At 43.1% G+C, this 27372-nt stretch overlaps 1 protein-coding gene across 4 annotated transcripts; it reads left to right on the top strand.

Moving 5' to 3' along the window:
• The first annotated feature begins 884 nt into the window (after window positions 1-884).
• Window positions 885-20590, top strand: akap11 (A kinase (PRKA) anchor protein 11). 4 transcript variants are annotated; one of them, XM_044022006.1, is made up of 12 exons: window positions 885-963; window positions 4939-5047; window positions 5162-5272; window positions 5368-5421; window positions 5751-5891; window positions 6855-7122; window positions 8226-12471; window positions 13254-13382; window positions 16405-16491; window positions 18353-18399; window positions 19245-19438; window positions 20053-20590. In XM_044022006.1, the coding sequence occupies exons 2-12, from the start codon at window positions 4985-4987 to the stop codon at window positions 20257-20259; spliced, it is 5547 nt and encodes a 1848-aa protein (XP_043877941.1). In that variant the 5' UTR covers window positions 885-963; window positions 4939-4984; the 3' UTR covers window positions 20260-20590. The 4 variants fall into 4 exon arrangements, with proteins under 4 accessions (XP_043877941.1, XP_043877944.1, XP_043877943.1 ...); XM_044022008.1 differs by having other exon boundaries at window positions 886-963; window positions 5751-5882; XM_044022007.1 differs by having other exon boundaries at window positions 886-963; window positions 16408-16491.
• The last annotated feature ends 6782 nt before the right edge of the window (window positions 20591-27372 follow it).

The raw sequence follows: 27372 nt of genomic DNA, 5'->3' as shown, positions 1-27372 counted from the left end.
CAAATACATATGCAGACGTTTCCGACTTATTCTTACTACAAGTTTGTCCTTATTTACGAAGAACCAGACCAAAATGTAACCAGATATAAATTGTGTTAATCTGAATAAATTTGGCGTTAAAGGTATAAAGTTTCCACTTTATATTTAGTTTAGTTAAAGCAGACAAGCATAAGAGGACAACATAAAAGAATACTCTGTCGCTGTCTTTGAATAAATATTCAAATATACATCCAATTATAATATGTACAAAAGAAACAGTTTCCAGAGTTGCTTTTTAAGAGTGATTTTTTTTTCCTGCTATAGATTATTTTTTTAAATTTTTTTTAAATACACTGACAACACAGCTATATTTCAATAATATTGTAAATGTGGTTTTTCCATATGAACTCATCCAAAACACTGATTCTGTTTGTGTAGAAATGAGTGAAGATGCTAAAGTTTGTCCAACTAACAGTTATACAACTTTTAAACAATGACATTTAAATGTTTTTATCTTCAGTTGCCGCCAAAATGACAATAATTTGGCCTAAATTTCACACAGTGAAAACGCTGCGGATCGATTGCTCTGCTGTCGACAGTGTGAGTGCGACACTGATCCTTAATGTCGGCGTGTGATTGGAGATGCCTGTGCCTCTCCTGTTCTCGTGGGCAGCGCGCGGACGAACGCGAACCACAGAGTTCGAGTCAGATTCGAGATTCGAACATGATTCAATCCCTGCTGAATCCACACCCAGGGCGACCCCGTGGATGTTTTTGTGTCTGAAATGAATGAATTTAAATGATTATATTATTACAAGTATAACTGGCCGCTCAGTCGCTGTTGCGCATGCGTGCTTCTCTTCGCTCGGGTGTTCGGTTAACGACGAGGGGCTCGAGCCGACCCGCAGCGACGGTTCGTCCACGGGCGGCGCATTAAAGACAGCGGCGGCCACCATCAACGCTGCTGGAGTCCGACACTGAGCGGTGAGCTACGCTTCTTTTTCTCCATAAATGACAATAATGTTAACATTTTAAAAAAGACAAACAGAGCCACAGACACACGTTAGCCGTGAGCTAACACGTAACTGTTGTCTGCTGTGTGTGTGTGTGTAAATACGCGCTCGCGACGGCGTTAGCTAGCTCGGCTAGGTGGTTGCTAGCTAACGACAATAAGGTGACGTCACAGTGGGAGACAGACAGACAGACCGCGGCCTGGTTCTGGCCTGATTCTGGTGTCAGCTCCGTGTTTGACAGCCTGACAGGGAGCTCACGGGGCGGGTGAGTGTCACGGAGTGTGTCGCTCAGGCGTGGGAGTGTCTGTGCGTGTTGTGAGGCGGTTTGCCCACTCTGCGTGTGTGTGTGTGCGTGCGTGTGTGCGCGCGTGCGCTGATGTTGACATCAGCATCCACTGTGAGCGGCAGCTCCGTGGCCTCCTGCCGCGTCCTGACGCTGATGCGGCCGCTGCCGCGTCCACCGCCAATGCGGCGGGTATCAGCCCCACCGCCCTCACTCATCTGTGTTTACGCTTTTAACGTGAAATAACGTTATTTACGGAGATGTAGAATATGACATTAAATGTGATGTCTTATATATGTGTGTGTGTGTGTGTGTGTGTGTAAGGCGAGCATAGGCGTAAAATGTAACTGGAAGGGCCCTAAAGCCCCCCCTGCACACACACACCTGTAAACGGTAAAGCAGTAGTGGTCATATTTTATAGTAATTGTATTTAGAAACATACAGAACCACAGTTTGTTTTTTGTGACGTAAAGGTCGACAGGATACAGTAAACACTAGCTTATACAGAGATAGAGCGCCAGCTGTGGAGGCGGAGTCAGATGTGCGTACATGGCCAGTAAATGAGTTTTCTCGTCCACGTGTTTTCGGACTCAGCAGGACGTCCAGTCGCGCGTCTTATACGTACTTACGAGCTGAACCTGTTATGATATATGGTGTCGACATGGGGGCTTTTATTCTGAAAAGAAAGGTGTTTGACTTCCCCTCTGCCTGAACGTGTTGTGTTTTCAAATGGCAGAGGGCACAATATTCATGTAACAAGCCAAAATATGTGTCAAAATACCATTTCAGATGAAGTAATGTCTTGATCTATACACGTCTTATTCTCCAGAATGAAGAGAATGTCTGTGTTTCTCACAGATCTGCACAAATATCACACAGTCATTCTTTTAAATATGTTAAGTTAGTAGAAATGACTGTTCCCTCTGATACCGCAAATCATATCCCAGTCGCAATTCTTGTGAAAATATCGCAATTCGTATTTCCGTCCCATTAATGTATCAGTACAACTGTAATAAGGATCTCCTCCAGCCGTAACCAAAACACTTTCTTGTCAATTAAATCAAATATTCTTCTAGAATTATATTTAAAAAGGTGATATTTTGTGTTTCAATAGTTAATAATCTACATTCACTCGACGGCACCTGACTGTAAAGTCATCCGAGGCTGGTGTTTGGGTTTACAGGCAGCTGTGAGATTCTGCTCATCTTCTCCCAGACTCTTCTTCTCCTTCTTCTCCTTCTTCTCCTTCTTCTCCTTCTTCTCCTTCTTCTCCTTCCTCACTCAGCAGCAGCAGTCAGACTACACAGGTTGTTTTTTCCCTCTGAAAACGACCACAAACAGCTGAGTCTGGGATCCGTCAGCTGAGTGTGCGACGCCCTGTCACATTCGTCACGCTTTAGTCTTATAACACGGCGTGTAGAGATGAATGTGACTTTTATGTTGATCACAGTTGTCGCACAAGGAGGCGCTGCAGAGACGCTGTTGAAGGGATAGTTAAGGTTTGTAGAAGTCCAGTTGTTTGAAGTAATGAGTCAGGGTGAAAACATGGCTGCAAGTACGAAAGGGATTTTAGCCTCTTCACAAAAACATTTAACGACAGGAAACAAGTTTGCAACCTGGGAAAGAGGAAAGTGAGACGCGTGTGCTGTGTTGTTGTCACAAAGTCCTCCTGGGTCAGGCTTTGTTGTGTGTCAGGCTCCACAGACAACAAAACAACACAACAATGGACGACACACAGTTTGTGGCTGTTTATCTCAACAAGGCGTCAAACGCTTTATGAGAATGGACGTTGAAGAAACACAAAGTATCGTGTATCGTGTCATGATGTCGCCTGTGCTTCAGTTCTACTGTTTGACTCTGGGATGTTCATTCTGATTTAGTTTAGATTTAGTCATATTTGAGTGTTTGTAGTCTAGTTTTAGAATAATATGTTATTATTAAGGTTTGAATTGTTTTGATATGAACGTTTTTATTCGTGTTAACAACTCATGAAATAATCCAAACACAGTTGTTCTGAATTACGTGAAGACTTTTTATTTAAAACCCGGAATTATCAGCGTTGGTGGTTTGTTTCGGTTCAGCTGAGCTGATGAAATAGTTGGTGTGTGTCTTGACTGAAGCTTCACATGAACCTGGTTTTCTGAAACATTGTACATGAACTTTGATCATGTGTCTTCACCCTTCCTCGCTGGTCCTTGTGTGTCCTCCCCTGTGTTGACAATGGTCCCGCCCCCTAACACTTTTGTCTAGTTTTTATTCGTTGACAAAAGTGTGAGTAGATTTTGTCTTCACGTCAACTTTATTTTTATTTTCTGAACAAACGAGTCGTTGATGAACATTCTTCGTCATCATTTTCTTTAATGAAATTCAAACTTTATTTTGTATTATTTTGGTACGATTCCTACCACACTGAAGCAAACCGGACCGTTCCACTCGCTGGAAACACGTCCGATCATTTCATGTTGTCTCCATGTAAATGATGGGATTGTAAATCCCTTTTGGAACAAAGACCTTTTTTAGCCCACGTAAGCAGTTCCAGAACCACCTTCTTCCTGCGTGGTTGAGGCCAGGCAGCTGTGAGAATCCAGGAGGTGGTCGGATCAGCAGAGGAAGTCGGTGGCATCATGAACTCATGAACCCCTGGTTCTGGTTCTCAGGACGGGGCTGATCAATCGGACCACCTGCCTTCATCTGGATTCAAACAGCTGCTTTGGACCCAACCTCAAAGTGGAGTATTGGGTTTCTCTGGGACACTGTAAATATTTTGCCTCCTGGTCTTTCTTCTCATGCTGATCACTGAGTGAGTGTCTGACGTCTGATCTTTGACGCAGGTCTGTGTGTTCAGAGAAGATCAAAGGCCGTACGGTAGTTATTTACACAGCTTATCGTCGCCGGCGTGTTGTTTTTCACACAGCCGCGACGAGACCTCGGCTCAGTCTGCACGTGAATCTCAACAGAAATATGAAGTGAATTCTCTGTGGTGGAGCCACCGACCGTGACATCCTGCTGGGATGTGCAGCACACGGTGACTTATCACTTTGTGATACTGTCACTGCTCCGTCATGTGATGATGATGATGATGATGAACGAACAGAACAGTCCACTTCTCTTTTACTGGCTGAAAAGCGCAAGTCTGAATATTTAAACTCACAATTAGGACTGAACAATTAATCCTTTTCAGTCGGGGTGGGACCATACCACTCGAGTATTTACTGTTGTTATTCTAATACAGTCATTTAAGACCATTTATGAACGTATGAAGCTGTGAACGACATTTGTGCCGAGTCATTTCAAAGCCACCGATCCCAGTCCCTGCTTTTCTATGCGACACACACACACAAACTAGTGACTTGTGAAGCAGTTGTTTTGGGGGAAACTGAATCATAAATCCAGGTCAATCAGGTACCAGGTTCTGTCACTGATGGAGACCGTGCCGGGACTGTGTGGTGGATGTTAGTGTGGTGGATGTTAGTGTGGTGGATGTTAGTGTGGTACGTTGCAAACACATGATGGACATTATATCACTCATGACACCATGTAGACGATTGAAATTATCACAACATAAAAGAGAAAGTCTAAAAATGACTGATCCGCCTGTGCTAAGAGAGAGATTAAAAAAAAGAAATAAGCAATTGTCATCTGTCTTTGTCTTGTCCTGTCCAGGTCAGGTCCAGGTTAAGGTCCAGGTCCGGTGCAGCTCGCTGATATCATGGACGCCTGTGCTCGAATCAGAGGAGTCCCCATCAGGACCAGGGCCTCGGTGCGGAAAGAGGTTTGTCTGCGTGGAGAAGAGAGATGGTGACTGTGTGTGTGTGTGTGTGTGTGTGTGTGTGTGTGGTAGCGTGTGTGCGTGTGTGTGGTGTGTAACCGTGTTGTGTGTTTTCAGACTGTGCGTGACAGTGGGACACAGAGTCTGAAGAACCTCTTCAGGAATAAGAAGGAGCTGTGCAGCATCAGCCTGGAGCTGCCGAGCAGAGACGCTGCAAGACTGACAGAGGTTTGTCTCTCTCTCTGTCTGTCTGTCTCTCTGTCTCACACACACACACACTTAAATATGTCCTAACCAGCATCTGTGTTCCCATCATCTTCCAGATTCATTTTGTGTGTCTGCCTGGTCAGTGTGAAGGAGAAGACGTCACCCAGCAGGTGAGTTTTCTCTCACCCTCTCACTCAGACACAGCGATTAACAGCACATGGTCCAGAATGTGGAACTTAAAAAAACCCACGTCAAGTTAAAAATAGCACTTCACTGCTGCTGGACATAAATAATCCTAAACGAATACATCAAAATTCTTATTTCATCAACTTTGAGAGCTGAAGTGATTCACAGGTGATTGAATTGGACCTTTAATGAAGGAGTATGAAGCCTGATGAAGCCTTTCTTTGAGTTCTTGCTAGATTTTGTATCAAAAACGACTACAACTACAACTGAACCTCTTCTCCTCCTCCTCATCGTCGTCTTCTTTGATCCTCAGGCTCTGACGTCACTGCCAGGAAGTCTGTGTGATCTTCTCAGGTCGCTCCACGTCCACGGCCTCAAGAATGACGAGGTTCTTCTGCTCAAAGACTCTCGCCGGCTGGTGGAGCACAAAGACTCTGGGCCTCAGGTACAGAAGGTGACGGAGGAGTTAAATAAAGATTAAAAGAAAGGGAACATGAAGGCAGGGAGGAAAGAGGAAGTGAGAACAGAAAGTTATTTTTCTGTCTGTAAATAAGCAGCATCTGTACTAACATATACACATTCCTTCAATAAGGACAATTCTTTTAATTCTATGAGATATGAGAATAATATTTTAATCCTCCTGTAAATAAACAACTCCTGTTGTTTATTTACACTGGAACTGAAGAGAACCACATCAAGTTATTTTTTCAATCTCAGAATTGTAAGGCAAGAAAAATCACATATCTGACTTTAAAAGTCGCAATTCTGAAAAGTCACAAAGAAAAAAGTCGCAATTCTGACAAGTTACAGAAAAAGAGTCGCAAATATAACTTAATTCTGACTCTATTCTCAGAATTGCGTCTGTTTTTACATAGTTGGCCGTGCTCCTCTTCCGTACACAGGAAAACTGTTTTAATCTGAATATTCAGCGCGACCGAGTCGTTGTTGTTATTGCACTTTTTCCCACTGCGAGGTCGTTGCCAGCCTTTCTCACGCTGTTGAAGAAACGCAGGTTGCAGACAAGAAAAAACAAAACAGAAGTTGTTTTCTCAGCCCACGGTCGCAGTTCTGGTGCCGTGTGCAGTGTTTGTGTTCACACAGCCTCTGTGGTTTTATCATCCGTGTCTGACAGTTAGACCTCCCACCACCTCCTCCCTCCTCCTCCTGCTCCTCCTGCTCCTCTCTTTAAAGTTATTCTGTATTCTGCACATGTTACATATCAACTCAGAGTCAGAGCACAGACATAACAGTCCACGTCTGTCTCCCACAGCTTCCCAAAGGACTGGGATTAGAATAAGTTTCCATGTGAATTCTGTGTAATTTGTAATCAGCTTTTCTCTGAAGGACACATTTCCATATTTCGTCTCCGTCTGTGTGTGAAAATAAAACTCTTTTTTTCCCTTGTTTCTGCTCTCAGTGTTGGCTGAAGGCCGTGTGTGTGCTGAGACATAATCCGGGCTCCGGCCTCCACCCTCAGGCCAGCGTGGCGTCGCTGCTCGGCCTCCTCGGCTGCTACGTGGCGGGCGTCCGCTACGCCGGCGAGCTCCAGGCCCTGCAGAGGGGCTCGGCCGAGGCCAGTCAGCCGGAGGAGGACGACACCAACCAGTCGGTGTCGTCCATCGAGGACGACTTTGTCACGGCACTGGAGCACCTGGAGGAGGACGACACGGGAGACGCAGGTCCCTGTACGTGCAGCATCTGACCATTAAAACACAAATTCAATCGTTATCCTATGAAATTGATGAAGATTTTAATTTTGTACAAAGCTGAAAATAAACTGTAACTTAATCCAGAAGTGTACACAGGTAGGATTAACGTCTTTAATCAAAGTCTTTAATCAAAAGAAAAAGGAGAAATTGGAAACAAAAAAAATGCACACACATGAAAACCTCGGGAACTGAGCAGAAAACATAATCAGGGAAGACAAACCTGGAATAAAACAAAGTTATATACCAACAAAATAGGGTAAAAGATGATTTCAAATGTAACAATAGTAACCGATAAATTGAAATAGAAAGTAAAAAAGCAAGGGAGGAAAGTAAAAAGTGAAACAAGGAAAGTCTACAGAGCAAAATCAGAAATAATTAAACTCAAGGTCAAAAAAACATTAAAAAAAACTTGTACAGAAACTGAGGATTCATGACAAAAATGTTGTTACCACTGAGGGAAAAATAGAAACAAGGTCCAGGATGTGGTCAGTTTGGTTCAGTGAATAAAAAGCATCCTCTAATGTTAAGTAAAAATAGCACTTGTTTGCGTTTTTTAACCAATTTTGTTACAGGAGACAAGTATTGAGAAATGAATGATTCATTATTATTTCTTCTTCAAGATAGAAGTATTAATACAAACAACGCGTCATCAAAAATGACAAAACCACTTAAGACTTAAGCAAAGGGTGTATATGTGCTAAAATATAAACCAGCTAAAGGGAAACTGGGACAATTTAGTAAAAACACATAGAATGGCTAAACGATTATTTATTTAACATTTAAGATTGCATAAAAATTAAAGAAGGGGAGGAGCCTGATAAGTGTCAGATAAACCACTTCTTTATTCTTTTGAACACAGAAGAATGGAGTTCTTACTATTTAAGTTCAATTTATATCAGGTTCATTTTGTTGTGATTATCATTTATCTGAAAATAGATACTTTTTCCGTCCTAAAAAGTCAAAGAATCAAGAACACGCTCTCGTGTACAATAACACAGTCTAGGCCTTTTCTTCACTCGTCCTCCTCTTGTCCTCTCACCACTCGTCTCTCTCTCTCTCTATCTCTCTCTCTCTCACAGCTGCAGCCTCCTATCATCAGTATAAGCGGCGTGACGTGGCCTCACAGACAGTCCCCGCCCACAAGAGGAAAAAAGAATTATTGGGCGCCCGTGTTATCATTGGCTCCTCCTCCAAGAAGTATTCGTCCAAACATCATCCGGCTCCAGAGGTGTCCGTCACAGTGCAGAGGTCGTCGGGTGTGGAGTCCCAGTGGACGTACTGCAGTCCCGGAGCTCGTCTGCCTTCTCCTCAGATTCACGTCAGCGAGTCAGAAGACTCAGACTGCTCCAGCCCCAGTCCGATCATCTTCCTGGACGAGGTGGGCTACCAGAAGAGCCTGCTGGCCAAGCTGGACATCCCCCAGGTGCCCGGTGGACCCAGGGAGCGAGTTGAAGACTCGGACTCTGAAGTCAGCGAGTTCTTTGACAGTTTTGACCAGTTTGACGACCTGGACGAGCTGAGCTCTGAGAGCTGCACTCTGGCTCTGCCTCTGGACTCCACCAGTTCCCCAAGCGGTCAGAAGAAGTTTGCAGAGTCCAGCACCAGCGTCTCGACATCCAAGTATGTTTCCAGGGGCTGCTCAACCAAGGGTATGAACCCTCACCGCTTTGACCAGCCCACACTCCCAGCCAATGTGAAAAAACCCACTCCACTGAAACCTGGCTCGCCTTACTCACTCCATTCCGAGATGCCCGACTCCCCAAGACTGGTGCAGACTCCCGGTGAGGAAAACGGTGGCCCACTCTTCAGTCCGGTCAGCTCCTCTGCCTTCAGCCCCCTGGTGGACTCTAACGGACCTCTGGAATACTTTTGGAAGACGGACGAGGACGGACAGGACGACTCCGAGCTCAGGAAACCCCAGGATCTATGCTCGCTCTATAAGACCTACTCGGACTTCGCCAGCAATCTTTCCAGAGAAATCCTGGGATCTGTGTGCGGCTACCAGTCTGCGGTCGACATCACCGACAACAAGAACCTCAGCTGCGTCTGCCACAAAGAATTCCAGAACCCTTCCGGCTACCTGATGAAGCTCTCGGAAATACAGGAGACGGTGACGGTGGACAAGCTGCAGAAGAAGTCCCAGTCTCTGAAGGATGGCATTCAGAGGTTTGCCACTGACCTGGTGGAGATGAGTCTGGGCAGCGCTTTGCGAGACCTTCAGAAGGGCGTCTCGTCCTGCACCACCACCTTGTGTCACTTGGCCGCAAGGCTCACCTCGTCCGTGTTCCAAATGGCCTTCCATGAGATCGGCATGCGCCGGGCTTATGTGCTGAAGGAGCGAGCCATCAGTGGATTGGCGGGGTTCCTGGTCGGAGAGGCCGTGTCCGGGGCCCTGAAAGACTTCCTGACGGTGAAAAAGCAAATTTTCCACAGCACAGTCTCGCAGTTTGCTGCTGACCTGGCTGAAGAGCTTGTGTTTGAAGGCATCATGGAGGTGTGTCAGTTTTCCCACCCCTCAACCCCTCTTACCCCAAGTGACTGGTCCTTTGGTCACGGGCAGGAAGAGGAGGAAGAGGAGGAGGAGGAAGTGGTTTCTTCGTATGCTTCAGATTTATCGGAGTCAGTCATCCAGGAAGCCTTCATAGAACTCTCTCAGGCTGATGTTGCCTTCACTAGCCAAGCAGCTATCAGCGTGTCTTTGGACAACATCTGTTACGTCAGTGCCGAGAACTCCAGCACTCACACCTGCAGTACCTTTACCACCCAGCAGGTTTTGAGTTGCACCTCTGCTGCAGGAGTTCCCAGGCCCTCGGGAGAAGATCCTACCTGCACAGTGAAGAAAGCCCTCTTCACTGTCTCGGGTATGGCCAGCTGTATTCCTGTACCCCAGGCTGGCCACGCCCTCTCCCACCTCCCAGATTCTGAGGAAACCTGTCAGCAAACAACCACTTCATGCAATACTCCACACGCTAGCCCCAGAAGAATAACCGTGTCTTCCTCTGACACCGCGACCTCGACACAAACTCACCTTTACAGTCTTGGAACTCAGACCCCAGGAGCCGGATTAGGCCCTTCTCACGGAAAGTCTGCGTTCCAGAACTTCTCTGGAAACATGGTGGATTTGATCGTAACCGAGGCTTGTGAGCTCATAACCACGTCTAAGATGAAGAAGAGTTTCGAGGACTGCACTGACTTCTTCACTAAGGCAGTCGGAACCAGGAGTGGTTCTTCATGCAAACAGGACTTAACAAGTATTGACGCTCCAGATTCCCCTTTAAGGCACGGAGATCTTCGCTATGTTACAGGGAGAGTCATGGCTCATCCTGTGACCATGCACACTCTACATGTGCCGGACAGCGGGATTTCCGCTCCTGTGGATGATTCGAGCCCAAGTCCCGGTCAGAAGTCTGGTGGCACTCCTGGAACTCCTCCGTCCACCCCACAGCAGCCCAGCGAGGTTTCCAAGGAGAAACAGATCAAACAGTTCTCCAAGAAGCTGAAGAGCAAACTGGCCAAGGAGTTCTCCCCTGCTACTCCACCTCCCACCCCTCACTACCAGCCAGAGCCCGGCCCAGGACCCAAAGACATCACCCCTGAAGAGGACAAGGACGAGTTCATGCTCAAACTCATGAGGTCTCTCTCCGAGGAGGCCGATGGCAACGAGGAGGAGGAGGAGGAGCCAGCAGAAGAGGAGCGTGTTGCCAACAGATCTTCAGAGACCAGGAGCGGCCGGCACGAACCCAACCTTATATCCCGTCACAGAATGTCCAACAAGGAAGCTCTCCACTATGCCGAGCGCCTGGCTTGCCACATTGTCTCCATGGCAACAGAGATGGACACCCTGGGAGTGGCAGAGGAGGAAGGAGAGGCGAGTGGTGGCAGCGGCATGCGGCGGAGGGACAGCGTGGCTCAGTTCTCGGAGCAGACCCTGAACACTCTGTGGGTGTATGCCGGCGAGGTGGCGGGGGAAGTCATCAACGACGTGAAGAAGATGGTGAGCTTGGGCCAGCAGTGTCCTTACCACAGAGTTCACCATAGAAGGAGCTTGGACAGATCCAGCTCTGAATGTTTGCACCACCACCAGAACAGGGACTGGAGAGTGGGCAGGCTTGCCGAGCAGTGGTCCAGTGACATCATAGCCTCCATGTTCCAGCCTCCTCCCACCTCCGCGCCCAGCGCATTCTCCAGCTCCAGCTCTGGCATGTCCTCAGAGTATCCCAGTTGCGAGAGCGTGACGGACGAATATGCTGGCTACCTCATCAGAGTCCTGAAGAAGGAAGGAGGAAGTAGGGAGCTGGTCCTGGACCAGTACGCGAGCCGCTTGGCCTACCGCTCCATAAAACTAGGTTTGGCTCATGCTAGTCGCAAGATCAGGCAGAGATCCTCGAGCATCCGCTTTCACTCGTCCAAGTCGCTGCCAGATGAATGGAAAGCTTCAGGTAGTGAGGTCTCGTCCCCCCGGGACAGAGCAGAGACAGTGGTCTGTCCCTCAGGTGAGGACACTCGGTGCTGCTGCAGTGACTCTGAGGAGCAGAGTCAGAGGGACTACACAGATCTGGTCAACTTTGCTGAATCGTTGGCGTACAACATCACCTGCGATGTCACACGCAAGCTCCACCTCCCCACCGCGCGCCTGCCCAAGTCCCTCACTGACTCCTGCCTCTATAAGAAATCCAAACTTGAAGACATGACGGAGAACCTCATCAGGAACTCCTTCTCCTGCCCCCTGTTGTCCAAGGACGGTAAGAGCAGGCGTTACCACAGCACAGGGAGCCTGTACGATGGAGGCCGCAGCAGCAGAGCGATGCAGGTTGTCGAGCACTACGCCAGGAAAATAGTGGACGACACTTTGAAGATGAGCCTGGCGTCAGTCAGTCGTCCGTCGCGGGAGCATCACAGGACGCAAGGTCACGACAGACACTCCCACAGGCAGAGGCTGACCGAGGCCCCGCCCACCAGTCAGGCCGCAGGCGAGAGGACCTGCCGTTACTGTCTGGCTCAGGAGTGTCTGTACTGCAGCAAACACGGCCGGCACCACCCGCCCACAACACACTGGAGGAGACGAGGGCCGGACTGTAAGACGAGCCGGAGCCAGAGGATTCCCAGCTTGGACATTCCCAAGATCCACATCGACCTGGACCACAGGGTGGCGTTCGCCGAGGACATGGTCTCCACGGTGATGGAGACGGCAAAGCGTGAGCTGAGCAACACCAGTCTCAACGCCGACAGCGGCATCGGCCACGACGGGACCAGCTACGCCGAGAGCCTGACTGCTGAGATCATGACGTCAGCCATGTCCAACGTCTGTCAGGGCGCCATCATCAGGTGACCACACACACAGAGATAATGCAAGTTATTCTGAAATTAACAATTATTTGTTATCAAAGATTAATCGGAATTAAAAATCAATTTTCTAGGAAAATAAGTGACAAAAATTATAGATTATTCAAGTAAATGAGAAAATCTCTTGTTCATGAAAATAAGTGATGAAAATTATACATTTATCAGCTCATTGTTAAAAATGTGTTAAAACGAATAACACGAATCACGTAGTTATGGAAATGAGTACGAAAAATAAAATGTTAATCAGCTGATCATCATCATTATTATTATTATTATTATTTAACTATTAAAAATAGTTAAAGATAATAGATGAATATTTTAAAATGAAAATTAGTGATAGAAATATAAGTTGATATGTTCATCTCATTTCATGCTCATGGCCATATAATGTTATTTAGACAAACAAAAGTTGTTTTAACGAGCAGAAATCACACGGCAGAAAAAGCATGAACTAGAAAAATAAACGTCTGTTCATTATCAAAACAAGTGTCAAAGATTAATCTTTCAGTTGTTTGGTCCATGAAATGTTACAAAATGGTGAAAAATGTAAATCCATACAAGTTTTATTTTATCTACAAACCAAACATTTTCAGTTCTTCTGGATTCTTTAGTATTTGGATCAAATGAAACAGAAAATATTCACATTTAAGAAGCTGAAATTCCAGACAAACTTGGTGCAGAATCTTTGTTTTTGCAATGAAGGAAGTTTTTTTTATTAACTTCCTTCATTGTTTTTCCCGCTCTGTGTGTGTTTGTGTGTTTAGTTGTTCAGGGAGAGAAGTCACTGAGTCGACGGTGTCTCAGCAGCTCAGTGTAGGAGACGACAGTCTGGGCAGCTGGTCCAACCTGAGCTTTGAGGACGACAACAGCAGCTTCCTCCACCTCAGTGACAGGTACACGAACTGCACCTTTACTCACTCACAACCTCAAATCTTATTCTTTACATGACTGACCAGAAAACACAGAGAAAATCCTGTTTACTGTGCCTTTTAATGCTGTGTTTAAAGCTCATGTGTCCTCATGCAGCCTACATTGTTGTGAAGCAGTACGTCCACTAGAGGGCGCAGTTACAGCTGTTATTGTCGTGGGAGTCTAATAATAACAATAATAATTGTGTTTATAGAGCTTCATGTATAAAAGAATAAAACCAAACATAACATAAGTGAGTTAAAATCCACGAAATACACAACTATAAAAGTATGTTTTCAGATTAATTTAATAACATATTTATAACCTTTTACCAACATAGTTGTACTAACAAAGTTCATGATAAAAACACACAAAAAAATAGAACCACAACAATAAAAGTAGGAAGGTTTGATTTAATAACAACTTTGTTTATGTCACAGCTTTTTTAAAAACAGAGTTTAAAAGGTTAAGGAAATACAAATAAAACCAAAAAACAAGGTAACATTATAACCCAGGTCTTTACATGGTAACACATATTTTACACATTTCTCCTGTTGCACAACCTTTGCGTCACTGATGATTTGTGCAGGGGTGCCCCGGGGAAAGTGTGGGCCCCTTCTTTTCTTGTGTCCGTGTGCGTCTCCGTCGCAGGACTCTCCTGTGGTTTGACTTTAGATGGGAGTTTTCCCGAGGTCAGCGCTGAGCAGAGAAAATCGTCTTTGCCAGAAACTCCCAATTTCCTCTGATTGGTGCAAATGTTTTAACATGTAACGCGCGGCCGTGTTAGAGGATGCGGGGCCAAGTTTGTGTAACGCACCGCAAGCACGAGGTCCCGGGGTCGTAGTTGTGACAGAACTGGTTTGGTTTGTAGAGTGAAACGAGAGTGCGAGCGTTCACGTCACTCTCAGTCTGTGGGAATTCAGCCGTTCACGTTTCTGTCTCTATGGAAGCAAAACTGACAACATGTTCAGATTCTTTCCCAAGATACTGAGAGAACACAGCTGAGTTCACAGCTATTCCATCCCCGGCAGGACCCAGTTAATGTATCATAATATTTTCTAAAGGTGTGTCTGTGTGAGCACTCTCTTCACTTCAGGCTCTGTTTCTACAAGAACAGAGTCCAGCATGTGTCATTCATCAGACGCCACACATGGAAGAACGGAGGGGAAAACGAGCCTTCAAAGGGTTTATGACGCAATAATGATAATAATTAGAATAATAATAAAAGAGCGAGAAAGGATGATTGACTTAATGAACAGTGTCAGCGTCGTCCTGTTAAAACCACGGTACGTGAGCTGGGGTTGACCTCATTCCTCAATAATGGAGGAGGTATTTTTAGAAATCACAAACCCTTCTTGACTGTGCAGGTTCCATTCCCGCAGGTTTTTAATGTTAGACTAATTACATGAAGCCACAGTGTTCACACAGGTGATTGACATCCTTGAAAGTGCTTGGAGTTCAAGGTTCGAAAGGTGCTTGAAAAGGAATGAAAAGAAATATCTATGTAATCTATGTAAAGAAATAGTGATTTTACTCCGTTAAATCACTATTTCTTTACATAGATTTTTAACTATTGTGCGTTCAAACTTTGAAATTGTGGTTTTCAAGCTTTAGTTTCCTGTTGGAAAAATCTGTCTAACAATGAGATAAAGACGTGAACATGTTCTGTAAATATGACTTAATCTAGAGTAGATTTTATTAGCTGTGTCTTTTGTTAAGTGGTTAAGTGGTGGTGGTGTTTTTTTGGTGTCCTCCTGTCTCATTTTAGTCCTCAGCGAATCATGACTTCATGCGACCACATTTAAAAAAAAAACAAAAAAAACTTTCATTCCGTCATGTGAATTTTTGTATTATTTTGAATAATTATTACGTGGTTTCCATTCCTTTTTTTTGCGTAAATTCAAATTTTGTTGCTAAGTGACCAGTGACAGAGCGGCTGAGATCAGGACAATTTGCAATAATGACCACAAGTGTCACATCGCTTCAGTGAGCTGAGCTTCGATTGATGACGATGATTTTGTGGCTTTGGAATAATCCTTTAAATGTCAGTTGAGGACGAGGAGGAGGAGGAGATGGCAGGTTTTTCCACATGTTCACATATAAAACTGTATAAATCATCTGTTGCTCCAGGCCCAACACGAGTGATGTTAGTACAATATCGTTCTCATGCTATTCTGTAAACAACATGAGTTCTGACAGGACAAGCAGCTGCAGGGTTCATACTTCTCAAGCACTTTCAAGGTCTTCCCCCATCACCTTCCAGCTGTGGTTAAGTAGATATTACCATGCAGATGGAAACATTCAAAATCATTATTTTTACTTTTAAATGATGCCTTTTTATGTTCATTTATGCTCAAATACTTTTTTTTTTAATGAACAGTTAATGTGTCAGTCAGTCATCAAATTCTGATTCAGAATCCATTTGTTCATATTTTTTCAGTTTTATCCATTTTAAAGGCACTTTATCTGAAATCCAATCTCTTTTTGAATAATAAAGAATATATAAAGCAAAAATTTGATGAGTGAAATATTTTCAGTTTTCTGACAAATGATAACTAATAAATAATAGGGATGGGTATTTCTAGTTGGAAAAAAAATGCATTCAAGAGACCTCGTAAATGTAATCACTTCTGCAGTAACTTGTGAATTCCACTCCACTTCTCTGAATCAGTTCATATTTAATAATAGAAGCTCTGAATTCTGGATGAAATTGACGTCTTTGTGAGGATTAGCAGGAAACAGTTTGGTTACACTGTTCAGTAACTTGTAAAATAGTAGTGTAATGATTTTTTTTTACCCTCAATCACAGTTTCAGTCATTTTAAAGGCACTTAATCTGAAATCCAATGGCCTTTTTGAACCTTGAAACCACAATAGTTACCAATCTATGTGAAGTTTTTTTGGATTTTACTGTATAATAATCCCCAGTCACATGTACGTGCTCGGAGGACGTGTGAAAGCGTGTCTTGTCCCTGACGCAGGTGTCTCACCTGCCTTCTCTCTCCAGCAGCAATGGGAACAGCAGTAGCTGGAGCAGTCTGGGCCTGGAGGGGGAGGCGGGTGAGGAGCACATGTCCTTCTCCCCCTCTGACAGGTTGGTGTGCGGCTCGAACGACGACACGGCTAACACTTCAAAATAAGAGCTGGTTTCGCCTAGAATGGGACAAAAAAAACAAATAAACATCTACTATCATCACTTAAACTTTTAAAAATTGGACGCAGACTTTTATCTTCACGGTACAAACGTGATTTCCTGTTGATCGATGCTTTGTCTCATACTAGGAACGACCAGTTTCCTGACGTGGCATGTGATTAGCAGTTTGCAGGTGTTTCTCTGCACAGATGCTGTTCCACAGTTTTAAACCCACCAGCAGTTTTCACGACTCGTTCCTTCTTAGACAAACACATTTAAATCTGCTGTCAGGATGATTTCCTGTGTGTGAGCCTCTCATGCGTGCTGCTGCGTGTCCACGCTAACAACAAAGCAGCGCTGTCAATCAACACGTTCATCAACGCGCACGCCACCAGCTTAAAAGAAAACTCCAAAAAACTAGAATTGAAGTCGAGAATATCTGCAGGAATAATGGTCCAGTGTCATCAGAGTTGATGCAAAAAGTTGCAAAATAAGTTTCTTCTAACAACTTAAAACCCCAAAAAATAAATCATATATTAATCAGCTATTCACAACTAGAATGATTAAACACTAAATATAGAGAATATATAAAGCAAAATGTACAAAAAACAAAGTTTTGGGTTTTATTTGACATGAATTTCGAGACAGAGCAGCAGCAGTTCATTGATTAATCACCTATTCATTTAACTGCAACTTATTTTAATAATTGATAAGTTCAACAATGAGTGTTTCTTTTAATTTTTCTTTTCATTTCTTTTCTCTATTAAAGGAAACAGAATATTTTTACAGTTCCGGACAAAACTTGACATGTGACATATGCAAATTTAAAATTCAAAAAGCAGATTTTAAAAAGCAAAAAAACATTTTAAAGAAATTGATACAAATATAATGAATATATACTAAAATAAAGAATAAATAAATTAAAGAAACTACAGAATTGCAAATGATTTAGGTCATTGATTGGTGCATTAGTTAATATTTTTTTAGTTCTTAATTGTGAACATTTTGTGGTTTACATTTTGGGACATTTGACGAGTGAATATTTTCACAGTTTTCACAATTTATGCACCAAAACACCAGAAATGAAAAAAAAAAGTGCATTCAAGACACCTCGTAAATGTAATCTTCTCTGCAATAACGTCGCTTGTGTCGTCAAAGATTAGTTTTTATGAATGTGATCATAGATAAAACCATTCTTTGTGTAAGCGGAATAATCGATCAGTTCTTGAATGTTGAGTTTGTCCACAAACCAAAAATGATTCCATTTGAATGATTTATTTGTTTTATGGCGCAAAGAAACCAGCAAATATTCACATTTAAGAAGCTGAAAAATCACACAAACTGGTTTTAATTCTTTAAAAAAGAACAGTCAAAGTGATCAATCGAGTATCCAAATGAATTGAGTCATTGATGACTTGCTTCAGCCTTATTTTAAACATTATTTTCAATAAAAGTAATGTAGCAACGTCATATTTAACACATGAAACAACATTAATAAGTAAAAATAATCCAGTTTTCTGATGATTTGTCTGATCACTGTGGCAAACACACTGGTGGGTTTAAGTGTCCATAGTTGTAGATGCGTGTGTTGTAGTTGCTGTGCTGCATGATGCTTTTTCATCGTCGCCTTCACAAACACAGCGAGAGTCGACAACAACAACAATCCTCGTGGCTGTGTCGTAACAGACCAGAAACACAGAGGAACTTTTATAATCCCGTCCTTTCCTCGCTGTGTCTGAGATGACTCTGGGTTTTGGTTTGTCGTCGCGTGTTCACGCAGCGTTTTCTCACTGTGTTTAATTCATTTCTTTTCATCCGACAGTGACAACACAGACGACAAGGAGACGGAGGTCAAAGAGGAGTCCAGTGGTGAGAATATTTGACCTCCTTTTTTAAAGTTAGAGATGTAATAGTAACCTGAGTTTGCATGGTCTCCCGTGTGTGCGTGGGTTTTCTCCAGGTTCTCCAGGTTCTCTGGGTTCTCTGGTTTTGGGAATACAGTGAATTGGACACTGTAAATTTGGTGAGAGTATGGATTATCGTTATTACTTAATGTATCGTATTCTTAATATAAGTTTTTGAACATTTTATGAGTAGTATTTTCTGTTTTCTGACAATTTATCACCAAACAACTCATCAATCGTAGAGTTGGGTGTTTCCAGCAAAAAAGTGCATTCAAGAAACCTCGTAAATGTAATCACTTCTGCGATAGCTTGTGAATTCCACTCACTACTGCTGCTGCTGCTGCCACCTTGTGGTAATAGATGCACATGCAAATTAGGGCGTCACTGTGTTTGTGACGTCACTGTGTCTGTGTTTGGGTTTAAATGACGCTGCCTTTGTTTTGCTAACGTCACACTTTGACGACGACAAGCATGTCGAGTGCTGACGTGTTTTTCTTTCCTCTCGCTGACGTCTCAGAAACATTTGTGCTTGATTTTGAAATACGTGTGCGTCTGGGTGTGTGTGTGTGTGTGTGAGTTGTAGCCGGGGTTTTTCCCTCCACCCCCACGTTCAGCCGCTCATTCATGCCTCCACAGTCACCCTTAATGCATGCATGTGTGTGTGGTGAGTGGGTGGGAGGGGCCTCCTGGTCAGACATGTCCAGCTGTGGGAGCGTGGGAGACCGGCGCTGACCGGACCAGGATCAGAGAGGCCTGTTCCTGATGATGAAGATGATGAGTCATGTGATGAGCACATGTCTGTGTCCACAGGGACTCTGTGTGTGGACCGGACTCAGGTGCTCGCAGCTCCCCGTGCCGCCGCCCCCGCCGCGCTGCTCGTCGCCAACTCGGACGTCATGCCCGTGACCTTTGACCCTCAGCTCAGGAGCATGCTGCAGTGGCTGGCGGCGTCCATGGCCGACGTCACACATGTGCAGCTGAGTCCTGACAGAGAGCTGCAGCAGGTGACGCACACACACACGCACACACACACACACACACAGCACACACACACACACACACACACACACATTAACACTGACTTTCCCTCTCTGTGATGTTGTTGGTGTTTATTGTCAACACTGGTAGTCTCTGTTGTGGTGTCATGGTTTCCACTGTTGTTGCTGTTGCCATGGTTACAAACAGGTGAAACAAAAACAACCATGCAAACTTTGTAGAATTGTATTGTTACAGTATAATAACAGAAGCATGACATGACCTTCCAACTTTAACAACAGAAATGGCCTCTGACTATGTCTTTGCTGCCGATGTTCATGAATCACGACATTTAACATGTTATAAACACATCTGTCGTCTTTTAAATCTCTACTAAAAAACCTGCTTTTTTGTTTTGTTGATTCTTATTTAGTGAGTTTTACAGTTTTATCTCGATGGCATGTTTTTTCCATGTCTTTTCCATTGTGTGTGCACGACTAACTTTTCATGTTTTGAAGTGATTATTATATATTATTTTATATCATAAACACATTTATCTTTAGTAAAAGGCCAAAAAAAATGTTATGCAGCTGATTAAGTGATTTATTCATTCATTTATTTTGATATTTTGATGCTTTTTCAGCTTCCTGTCGTCGTCCAGAGGCTTCAGGAGAGGAGGTGGAGGGTCGGGGAGCTGCTGCACATGCTGCTGCGCTACTGCGAGGAGAGCCACGCACACGGCCAATCACAGGCCAGAGACGAGACTCCTCCGCCGCCGCCGCCATCGTTAGCACCGCCGCAGCGCACGCCGCCGCCACCGCTCTTCCAGTGGCTCCTGGATCACGCCTAGCTTTCCTCCTCTGTTCTTCACAGGGCTTTTACAGAAACCTCCACGTCCTCTAGAGGGCAGCACTGTACGAGTCGGCGATAAGCATCGCACTCTCATGAATGTGTGTGTGTGTGTGTGTGTGTTTTCTTCTGCATGCTGTGACTAATCAGGAGGATTCTCTTCCCACCTCTGCGGTCGTGTTATTTGTCTCCTGCCTCACAGTGAACGAGCTGTCTCCTCACGCCCACTCCACGGCTTTTCATTTGAAGGCCTCACACCTCGCTGCCGTCACACACTCACGCCACAGAGAGAGAGAGAGGGAGAGAGAGAGGAAGAGGGAGAGAGACCCAGCCCATGTGTTCCAGACAGACGGAGAGAGAGAGAATGTGTTTTCTGTTAGGGAATCCCCGATGCTGCTGCTGCTGCTGCTGCTGCTGCGATGATGATGTCACCACACCCACGACTCACCTCTGCGATGGTGTTTCCACACACACACACACACGCACGCACACACCACACCCGCTTATTATCAGAAGAGAATCCAAAATACAGTCACACAGTGTTTTCATCAGTTATTGTATTAATGCACTCGCACTGCGGGGTCAGAGGAGAAGGAGCTGGACCGGGCGTGGTTTTGTTTTACTGACACAGGGTCTCAGGTTTCTGAGCAGAGGCTCCAGAGGAGGTTTGAGGTTTCATGTGTGTTTGATGAGAGAAAGACAAAGAGATTATTTCATTAAATAAAGATGAAACAAACTACAAACCCGAGCTTATGAAAAACCTTCTCTCACAGATTTTCAAAACGCTAAATGAGTTTGTTTTTAACGCTCCTTTGGTTTGGATTTTTGTCTGTGAAAAAAAAGGCCTTTGCACATCGAATGCGATTTCTTCTCTTCACAAAAGTTCGTAAAGTATTATCACAGCTTTTATTTTTTTTAAATTGCTTGCCAAACTCATGTTTTATTGAAAGTGTGACGTTAAATCGTGATTTTGGGCTCACGTTTCCATCGTAGGTTTTGTTAGCTTGATCGCAAACAGCGTGATATCTCCAGATACGTCCGTGACTCTTTCATAATCGTAATGCATGTTTTTTTGGTTTTTTTAAATTTTTTTCCTGTTGTAAAAAGGAAGTGACAATGCTATCGTCAAATCTGCGAACATTGGTGTGTCTAGCTCCGCCCTCTGTTATTTTCGTACCCTTCAGAACTTTTGACGATTGGAATGCAGATAATTACGTAACAAACTGAACGACACTGCGACTCTCGAGTTTTCGATCTGCGTGTTTGGCTGCTCCAGTTTTGCTACTTTTTTCTCGTAAAGCTATGGGTTTTTTTTTTTCTTACAATAAGTCGGAATTCCCTACTATTGCTGTCCCAACTCAACTTGGAAATACACTCCGAGATTAGACATTCGACATTCCAAGATGGCTAACACAACATTTTTAGTCGTAGACGTGAATTGTTATTGCGAACAATAACTAGCCCGACATACATTTGTGTCTACTTTCTTTCCGACGTCTGACCGCGGACGTTAACAGAATGTACCACAAATGTCGCGCTTCATGTAAAAATCACGTGCAAAGGTCTTTTTTTTGATGATTTTGTTCACGCGTATCGTAAAAATGTAGCAAAGAAAGAGGAAAAGCACTTGACGATGGTCAGTATTCTGCTTTTACGTTTAAAAAATGTAAAAAGTTTAAACTTGTGCTTGTTCAGAGCGTGACGACGAGTGGTTCACTCACATGTTTAAAAGATGAAACTAACAAAGTCTATTTTTTGAAGGTAGAGAATTTAATCAAACATGAAATGAAAAGCTGCTGAAAGCCGTAACGAAGGCTTCGTGTTGCCAAACTTCCTCCTGCTCCTCTTCCTCTTCCTTGTGTGTGTGTGTTTTCGTGGTAAAGGTTTACATCAGTGGGAAGATCCAGTGACGCAGATCACGGATCTTTAAGTAATTAAAGACACCTCGTCTCAGTCTGCACCTACACACACACACACACAGACACACACCCTGGTTACTCACCAGAACCCGCGTACACACACACACGCACTAGTAGAAACTTGCTGAGCTGCACTTTTTTCCCCTCGCGATGACATTTTTTCAGCCCTGACCATATGCTCCACAGGCTCCGCCCCCTCCTTTTAGAAAAATGACTGGGACACATTTATCTGTATTTAAATTAGGTTTTTCCTTTAAATAATGGGCCTGAATTTTTTTCTCCGTATTTACGTGTAAAACACTGTAAAAAAACAACTTGTAATACTTAAAGTATCAAAGATCTGCGACGCTGCCAAATCTTCATTTAATCTGAATTTTCATTTTCAGCCTTATTTAAAGAAAAATGACTGGGACACATGATTTGTATTTCTTGTTTTTTTTCCTTTAAATATGGGACCTGAAAATGACCCGGTATTTTAGTATAAAACTGTAAAATATCAACATAAAGTATCAGCCTGTGATTCTCCACAAACATCTGCTAATCTTAATCTGCTCTACAGACTCTGCCCCCTCCTTAAAGAAAATTGCCTGGACACATTTTTGATTTATTTGTATTTATTGTTTTATATTGTTTATTTTAAATAAGGGACCTGAAAATGAAGTTTTTCTTTCTGTATTTTAGTGAAACTGTAAAATAACTTCTTCTTCTACTGAACTCCATGTCGTTGCTAATGTTCACCTGCTAAATTGCGACGTTGCCAAATCTTTAATTTAATCCTAAAAAAGTGTTTGATTTGTTTAAAATTAATGAATTCATCATAAAATCTGTTATTTAAAGTAAAAACGCTGCGGTCAGTGATGTCGTATTTTTCGCTAACTTCCAGTTTGTTGCTGTCCTTAGCGTTCTACATCGCCTCAGGTTTAATGAGGGGGCGGAGCATTCATTTACCAGCTCCTGATTGGATAAAGAGTTGTGGGAGAATCTGATTTAAGCTCAATGTAAAAGTGTTTTATTTTTTTATACACTGCAAAAAAGAGAATTGTTGGACAAACTCAAAAAAATTACACACAAGTTAATTAACTTTGAACTCTATTTTTTTGCAATTTTGGAATTTTTCTCATTTGTTTTTGGACGTTTCTTTCAATATCTTCAAATATTTTCTTTTTCCTTCATTTTTTGAAAATTTTCAAAAATGTATTTTTTGGAAGATTTTCGACTTTTTTTTGAAAAAATTGGAAGATTTTCGACAATTTTTTTTGGAAAAATTTGGAAAATTTTGGAATTTTCCAAAGGTTTTGAGAAATCTAAAACAATTTGAAACATTTAAATAAATATCGCAAACTTTCTCAGTTGGCTTTGCGTTTTCACAATAAAAGATGAATATTGCTGGATTAATGTTAAGTATTAGTTGAACAAAAATAATTTCAGAGATTTTTTTACAATTTCACAGAACTTATAAATTAAGTTATAATTTGCAGCTGCAACAGACGTCCAGAAAAAATGTCCCCAGCCACTTTTGTGATCTCTTAAATGAAGGTTTTATAAAAACAATTTTCAACAATAACAAATAATTTTAGGTCAATCACACACATTTTAGCAATTACATGCAACCTTTTAAATTTAATTTGAATATATTTAAACATTTGTTACAACGTGAGTTTATTTTAAAGTTTGTTCAACCATTTTCTGGAAAAGTTGAAAATGTCTGTTGCGCCACCACGTGCGCCCCCTGCTGTCAAATTAAAGCAGTTACTGTGAAGTATTTTTGTTTTACATGAAAGGAATGTATTAAAACAGAGTGCGAGCGAGAGAGCAGCACAGTGTATTACTCACTCACTCTCTCTCAGGAGTTTCCCAGGTTTTCTTGTTTTTTCTGGACATTCCTCTGTTTCCCACAGTTACTGCAGTAAAGCGATATATATTGTGCTTCGTGAAAACGCTGAATGTTTGGAGTCGACTGGTTTGTAAATGTGTTTTTGCTGCTGTTGCTTTTTGTTCCCAGTGTTACTTTCTCTGACCATGCGCTCAGAAACTCTTAAGATTTAAAAGAAAAAAGACCGAAAACTAAACGGAGATGAACTTCAGCTCCAGTCACGTCTGTATTTTCCCCGCTTCGTTGTAAAATCCTGCCAAATATGAAGATATTTAATAATAAATTACGTAAGTTATATAAAGAGTGGCTTGTTGTCGTCGCTGAATCGTTTACACATTCACAGCTTTGAAACTCTGGATTTGTTTCTGTTGAAGCTCGATGTGACAATAAAGCTTTTTCATGTGCTCTTAATCTCTGCAGATTACGTCTGTCTCATTTTAGTGAAATTATTGTCATCAAGGCCAAATATTATTATTGTCACAAAGTTAGCCAAAAAATAAATAATTACAGACTACCGTTATAAATGTCACGTGTTATGTGTTTAGTAGGAAAGAAAAGATTAATCTGCAGTTAATTGTTTTATGACTTAATTCTTGTTTCATGCAAACGTGATGGAAGAAAAAAATAATGTATATAATAACCTTCAACACAATCATTCAACTCTGGAATCTCCGTACTAAAGATGGCGATGTTGCCACTGGAAGGGCAAGTGGGTAAATCCAGTCTGAGTCCATGATTTCTTTTCTGTCGCAGTTCTATGAACCTCGGCCGTCTCTGGATCTGTGGGAATCCGTGAAAATGTTCTCTGTTAGCCTGTTAGCCTGTTAGCCTGTCTCCAACAACATCTGATGATGATGTTGAGATGTTTTTTGGTTTGAAGCCTCATCATCAGTGATGTTTATCGGGACTTTCCCAACTTTTATTTTTGTCGCGGCTTCATCTCTGGGTGTGGTTTCAACCACGAGAATAATGACTGACGTCTATTTAAAATATGACGATGATGTGACGACGACATCGCTACAAATAAACCTGATAAATTACATTGACTTGACATTAATCTGGGATTTCCTTCATTCAAGGGTTTATTTAAGTCAGTTTTCAGGACCTTTGGTTGGTTTTTGTGACTCATTGAAGGAAAAAAAGCACAGTGTTGCTCAGAAACAGGAAGCAGGAAATCCCAGTGCCGCCATTTTTTTCTGATTACATTTCCGTATGACTTATTCTTGTAAATATCTCATCAACGCCTCAACGGTATCTTTTTAAATTTGGAACAAAATTCATTGAGACTCAATCGTGTGAAAACAACTCTGGTAGATCTCGAGGGAAATTCTTCAAATTTAGTATAAATGTTTGCTTGGACTCCACTGAAGAACCTCAGTCGCCCCCCTGTGGACTGTTTGAACTCATTTCCAGAACCCTTCTGCGGTAAACTCGGTAAGTTTTGTGTCGTCTGTCTTTTAACGTAGTGTTACTTCTCCAGACAGTTTTCAGGAAACTTGGAGCTGCACAGTGAAGGAACAGCAGCAGGTGTTGACCCATTGTCACTTGATTTGTTTTGCGTTATATTGGCAGAACATGCATTTTCAGTATTGGATGATCTCCTGCCTGAGGCGACAAGATTGTGAATGTGATTGAAAGAAACCCGGACGTTCAGTAGTAGCAGTAGAATGTATGAGTAAATTTTGCACATGTAAACATAGCAACGCTTTAATGATGTGGTGTACATTTGCTATAGTGCTCTGAACGTCACGTGACTCAGTCCCTATGATCGGCCATGTTGGCAGACAAACAGGAACGGGACAAGAACGCTGTCGTCACCGGAAAGGTAAGTGGCTAAATGTAGTCTGAGTCCATGATTTACCAAGAGTTAACCACATTATAATTTGCTTGTCTTCTTCTCCTCACTAGATTTTTCCGTCCACCTTCCGCTGTCTCTCTGGATCTGGGGGAATCCGTAAAATGTTCTCCCGTTAGCCTGTTAGCCCGTTAGCCTGTCTCCAACAACATCTGTCCACCGTCTTCACTTTTATGCAATACTAGGTTCACGTAAGAAAAATAACACAAAACTTAAACAGCGTTTTATTTCTTCCAAGTATAGTTCTTAAAATATATCGGACATTTGTTACAGCAATTTCAAACTTTATTACAGAACTTTTCACACCCCACCTGCAGTACCGTCACGGCTCGCTAGGGGGCCACATCCCACAATGACGCCCGCAGAGTCTCTGGTCGAGTATACGGAGAACGTCTGTAGAGGTCTGTAGGTAGTTCTCCTGCCAGAGGCCACCACAGCTCTGTACTCTGACTTCAATGATTGGCGGTCTCTCTTCAGCGCCACACAGTGGTCATTGTGGTTACTCCACCCCCTGAGCGCATCGTCCAGAGCTGCCAGTAATTGTTTTAAATTTGAGACCCGCTCTGAATGACTTCACTGCTTCACTCATGTCGCCCACGACGCTTTGATTTTCAAACACATTCCTCGCCAACTGTATCACCATACAACCTGCAATTAGCCCCGCCCACCACCTCCCCCTTCTCCCTTTCTTCTTCTTCTTCGTCTTCTGCCGTGTCAGACAGACTCATCCATTCACGGAGCTGAACATGACCTCAGCGTACATTAGTTCCTGTGTGGTTGGTGTTAATCACACGCTAACAAAGACACTTGTGTGAGCCGCAGTCGAGCAGTAACTCTGCTCTGTCATTCACAGTGTAGAGCACAAAGCTCCGCTGCAGGTGTCACAGGTGACAGACGGCACATCCTGTAATCCACCTCTGACTGTGACTCAGCGTTTTTTAACCACGTCTCATTCACAGTTTGTTTTTGGAAACAAATGGTTCGCTGAATTTAAACTCTTTTCACGACTGGAAGAGACTAGAAGTCTTTTAACAAAACATGGACTCCAACATGTCTGCAGTGAAAGTCAAACACTCTCTCACACCAAAGCCCACAGAGACAATCACTGATTTTAGCTGCTGCCTCGTGTGGTCTGAACTTAGTGATGGAGGCAGCAGTGGATCAACAACTCCTGTGTGTGTGTGTGTGTGTGTGTGTGTGATGTTAAAATCACTGATTTTCTCTGTGGGCTTTGGTGTGAGAGAGTGAGTGGTTTACTAACTTCAGTTTCCTGTTGGAAAAGTCTGTGTCACGGTGAGATAAAGACGTGAACGTGACTTACAGTTATGTACATTTTATCAGCTGACTCTTTTGCTAAGTGGCTAACGTCTGTTTTTCCTTGTTTCTCTGCTGCTAAAGCTGCTAAAATGTTGGGGGGGTTTTCAATTTCCAGGTCAAAGGTCAGGGAAGCATGTGGGAACAACATGT

This window comes from Solea senegalensis, linkage group LG3, assembly GCF_019176455.1.
Source record: "Solea senegalensis isolate Sse05_10M linkage group LG3, IFAPA_SoseM_1, whole genome shotgun sequence".
NCBI classification, from domain to species: Eukaryota; Metazoa; Chordata; class Actinopteri; order Pleuronectiformes; family Soleidae; genus Solea; species Solea senegalensis.
The sequence above is the reverse complement of the archived record's forward strand: the minus strand, read 5'-3'. Positions and strand labels throughout refer to the sequence as shown.

Excerpts from the sequence above, each read along its gene's own strand:
- akap11 (XM_044022006.1), top strand. The coding sequence starts at position 4,985 with ATGGACGCCTGTGCTCGAATCAGAGGAGTCCCCATCAGGACCAGGGCC. Across the intron at positions 13,383-16,404 it reads TTCCTCCACCTCAGTGACAG|CAGCAATGGGAACAGCAGTA; the intron begins GTACACGAACTG and ends TTCTCTCTCCAG. Across the intron at positions 18,400-19,244 it reads GGTCAAAGAGGAGTCCAGTG|GGACTCTGTGTGTGGACCGG; the intron begins GTGAGAATATTT and ends CTGTGTCCACAG.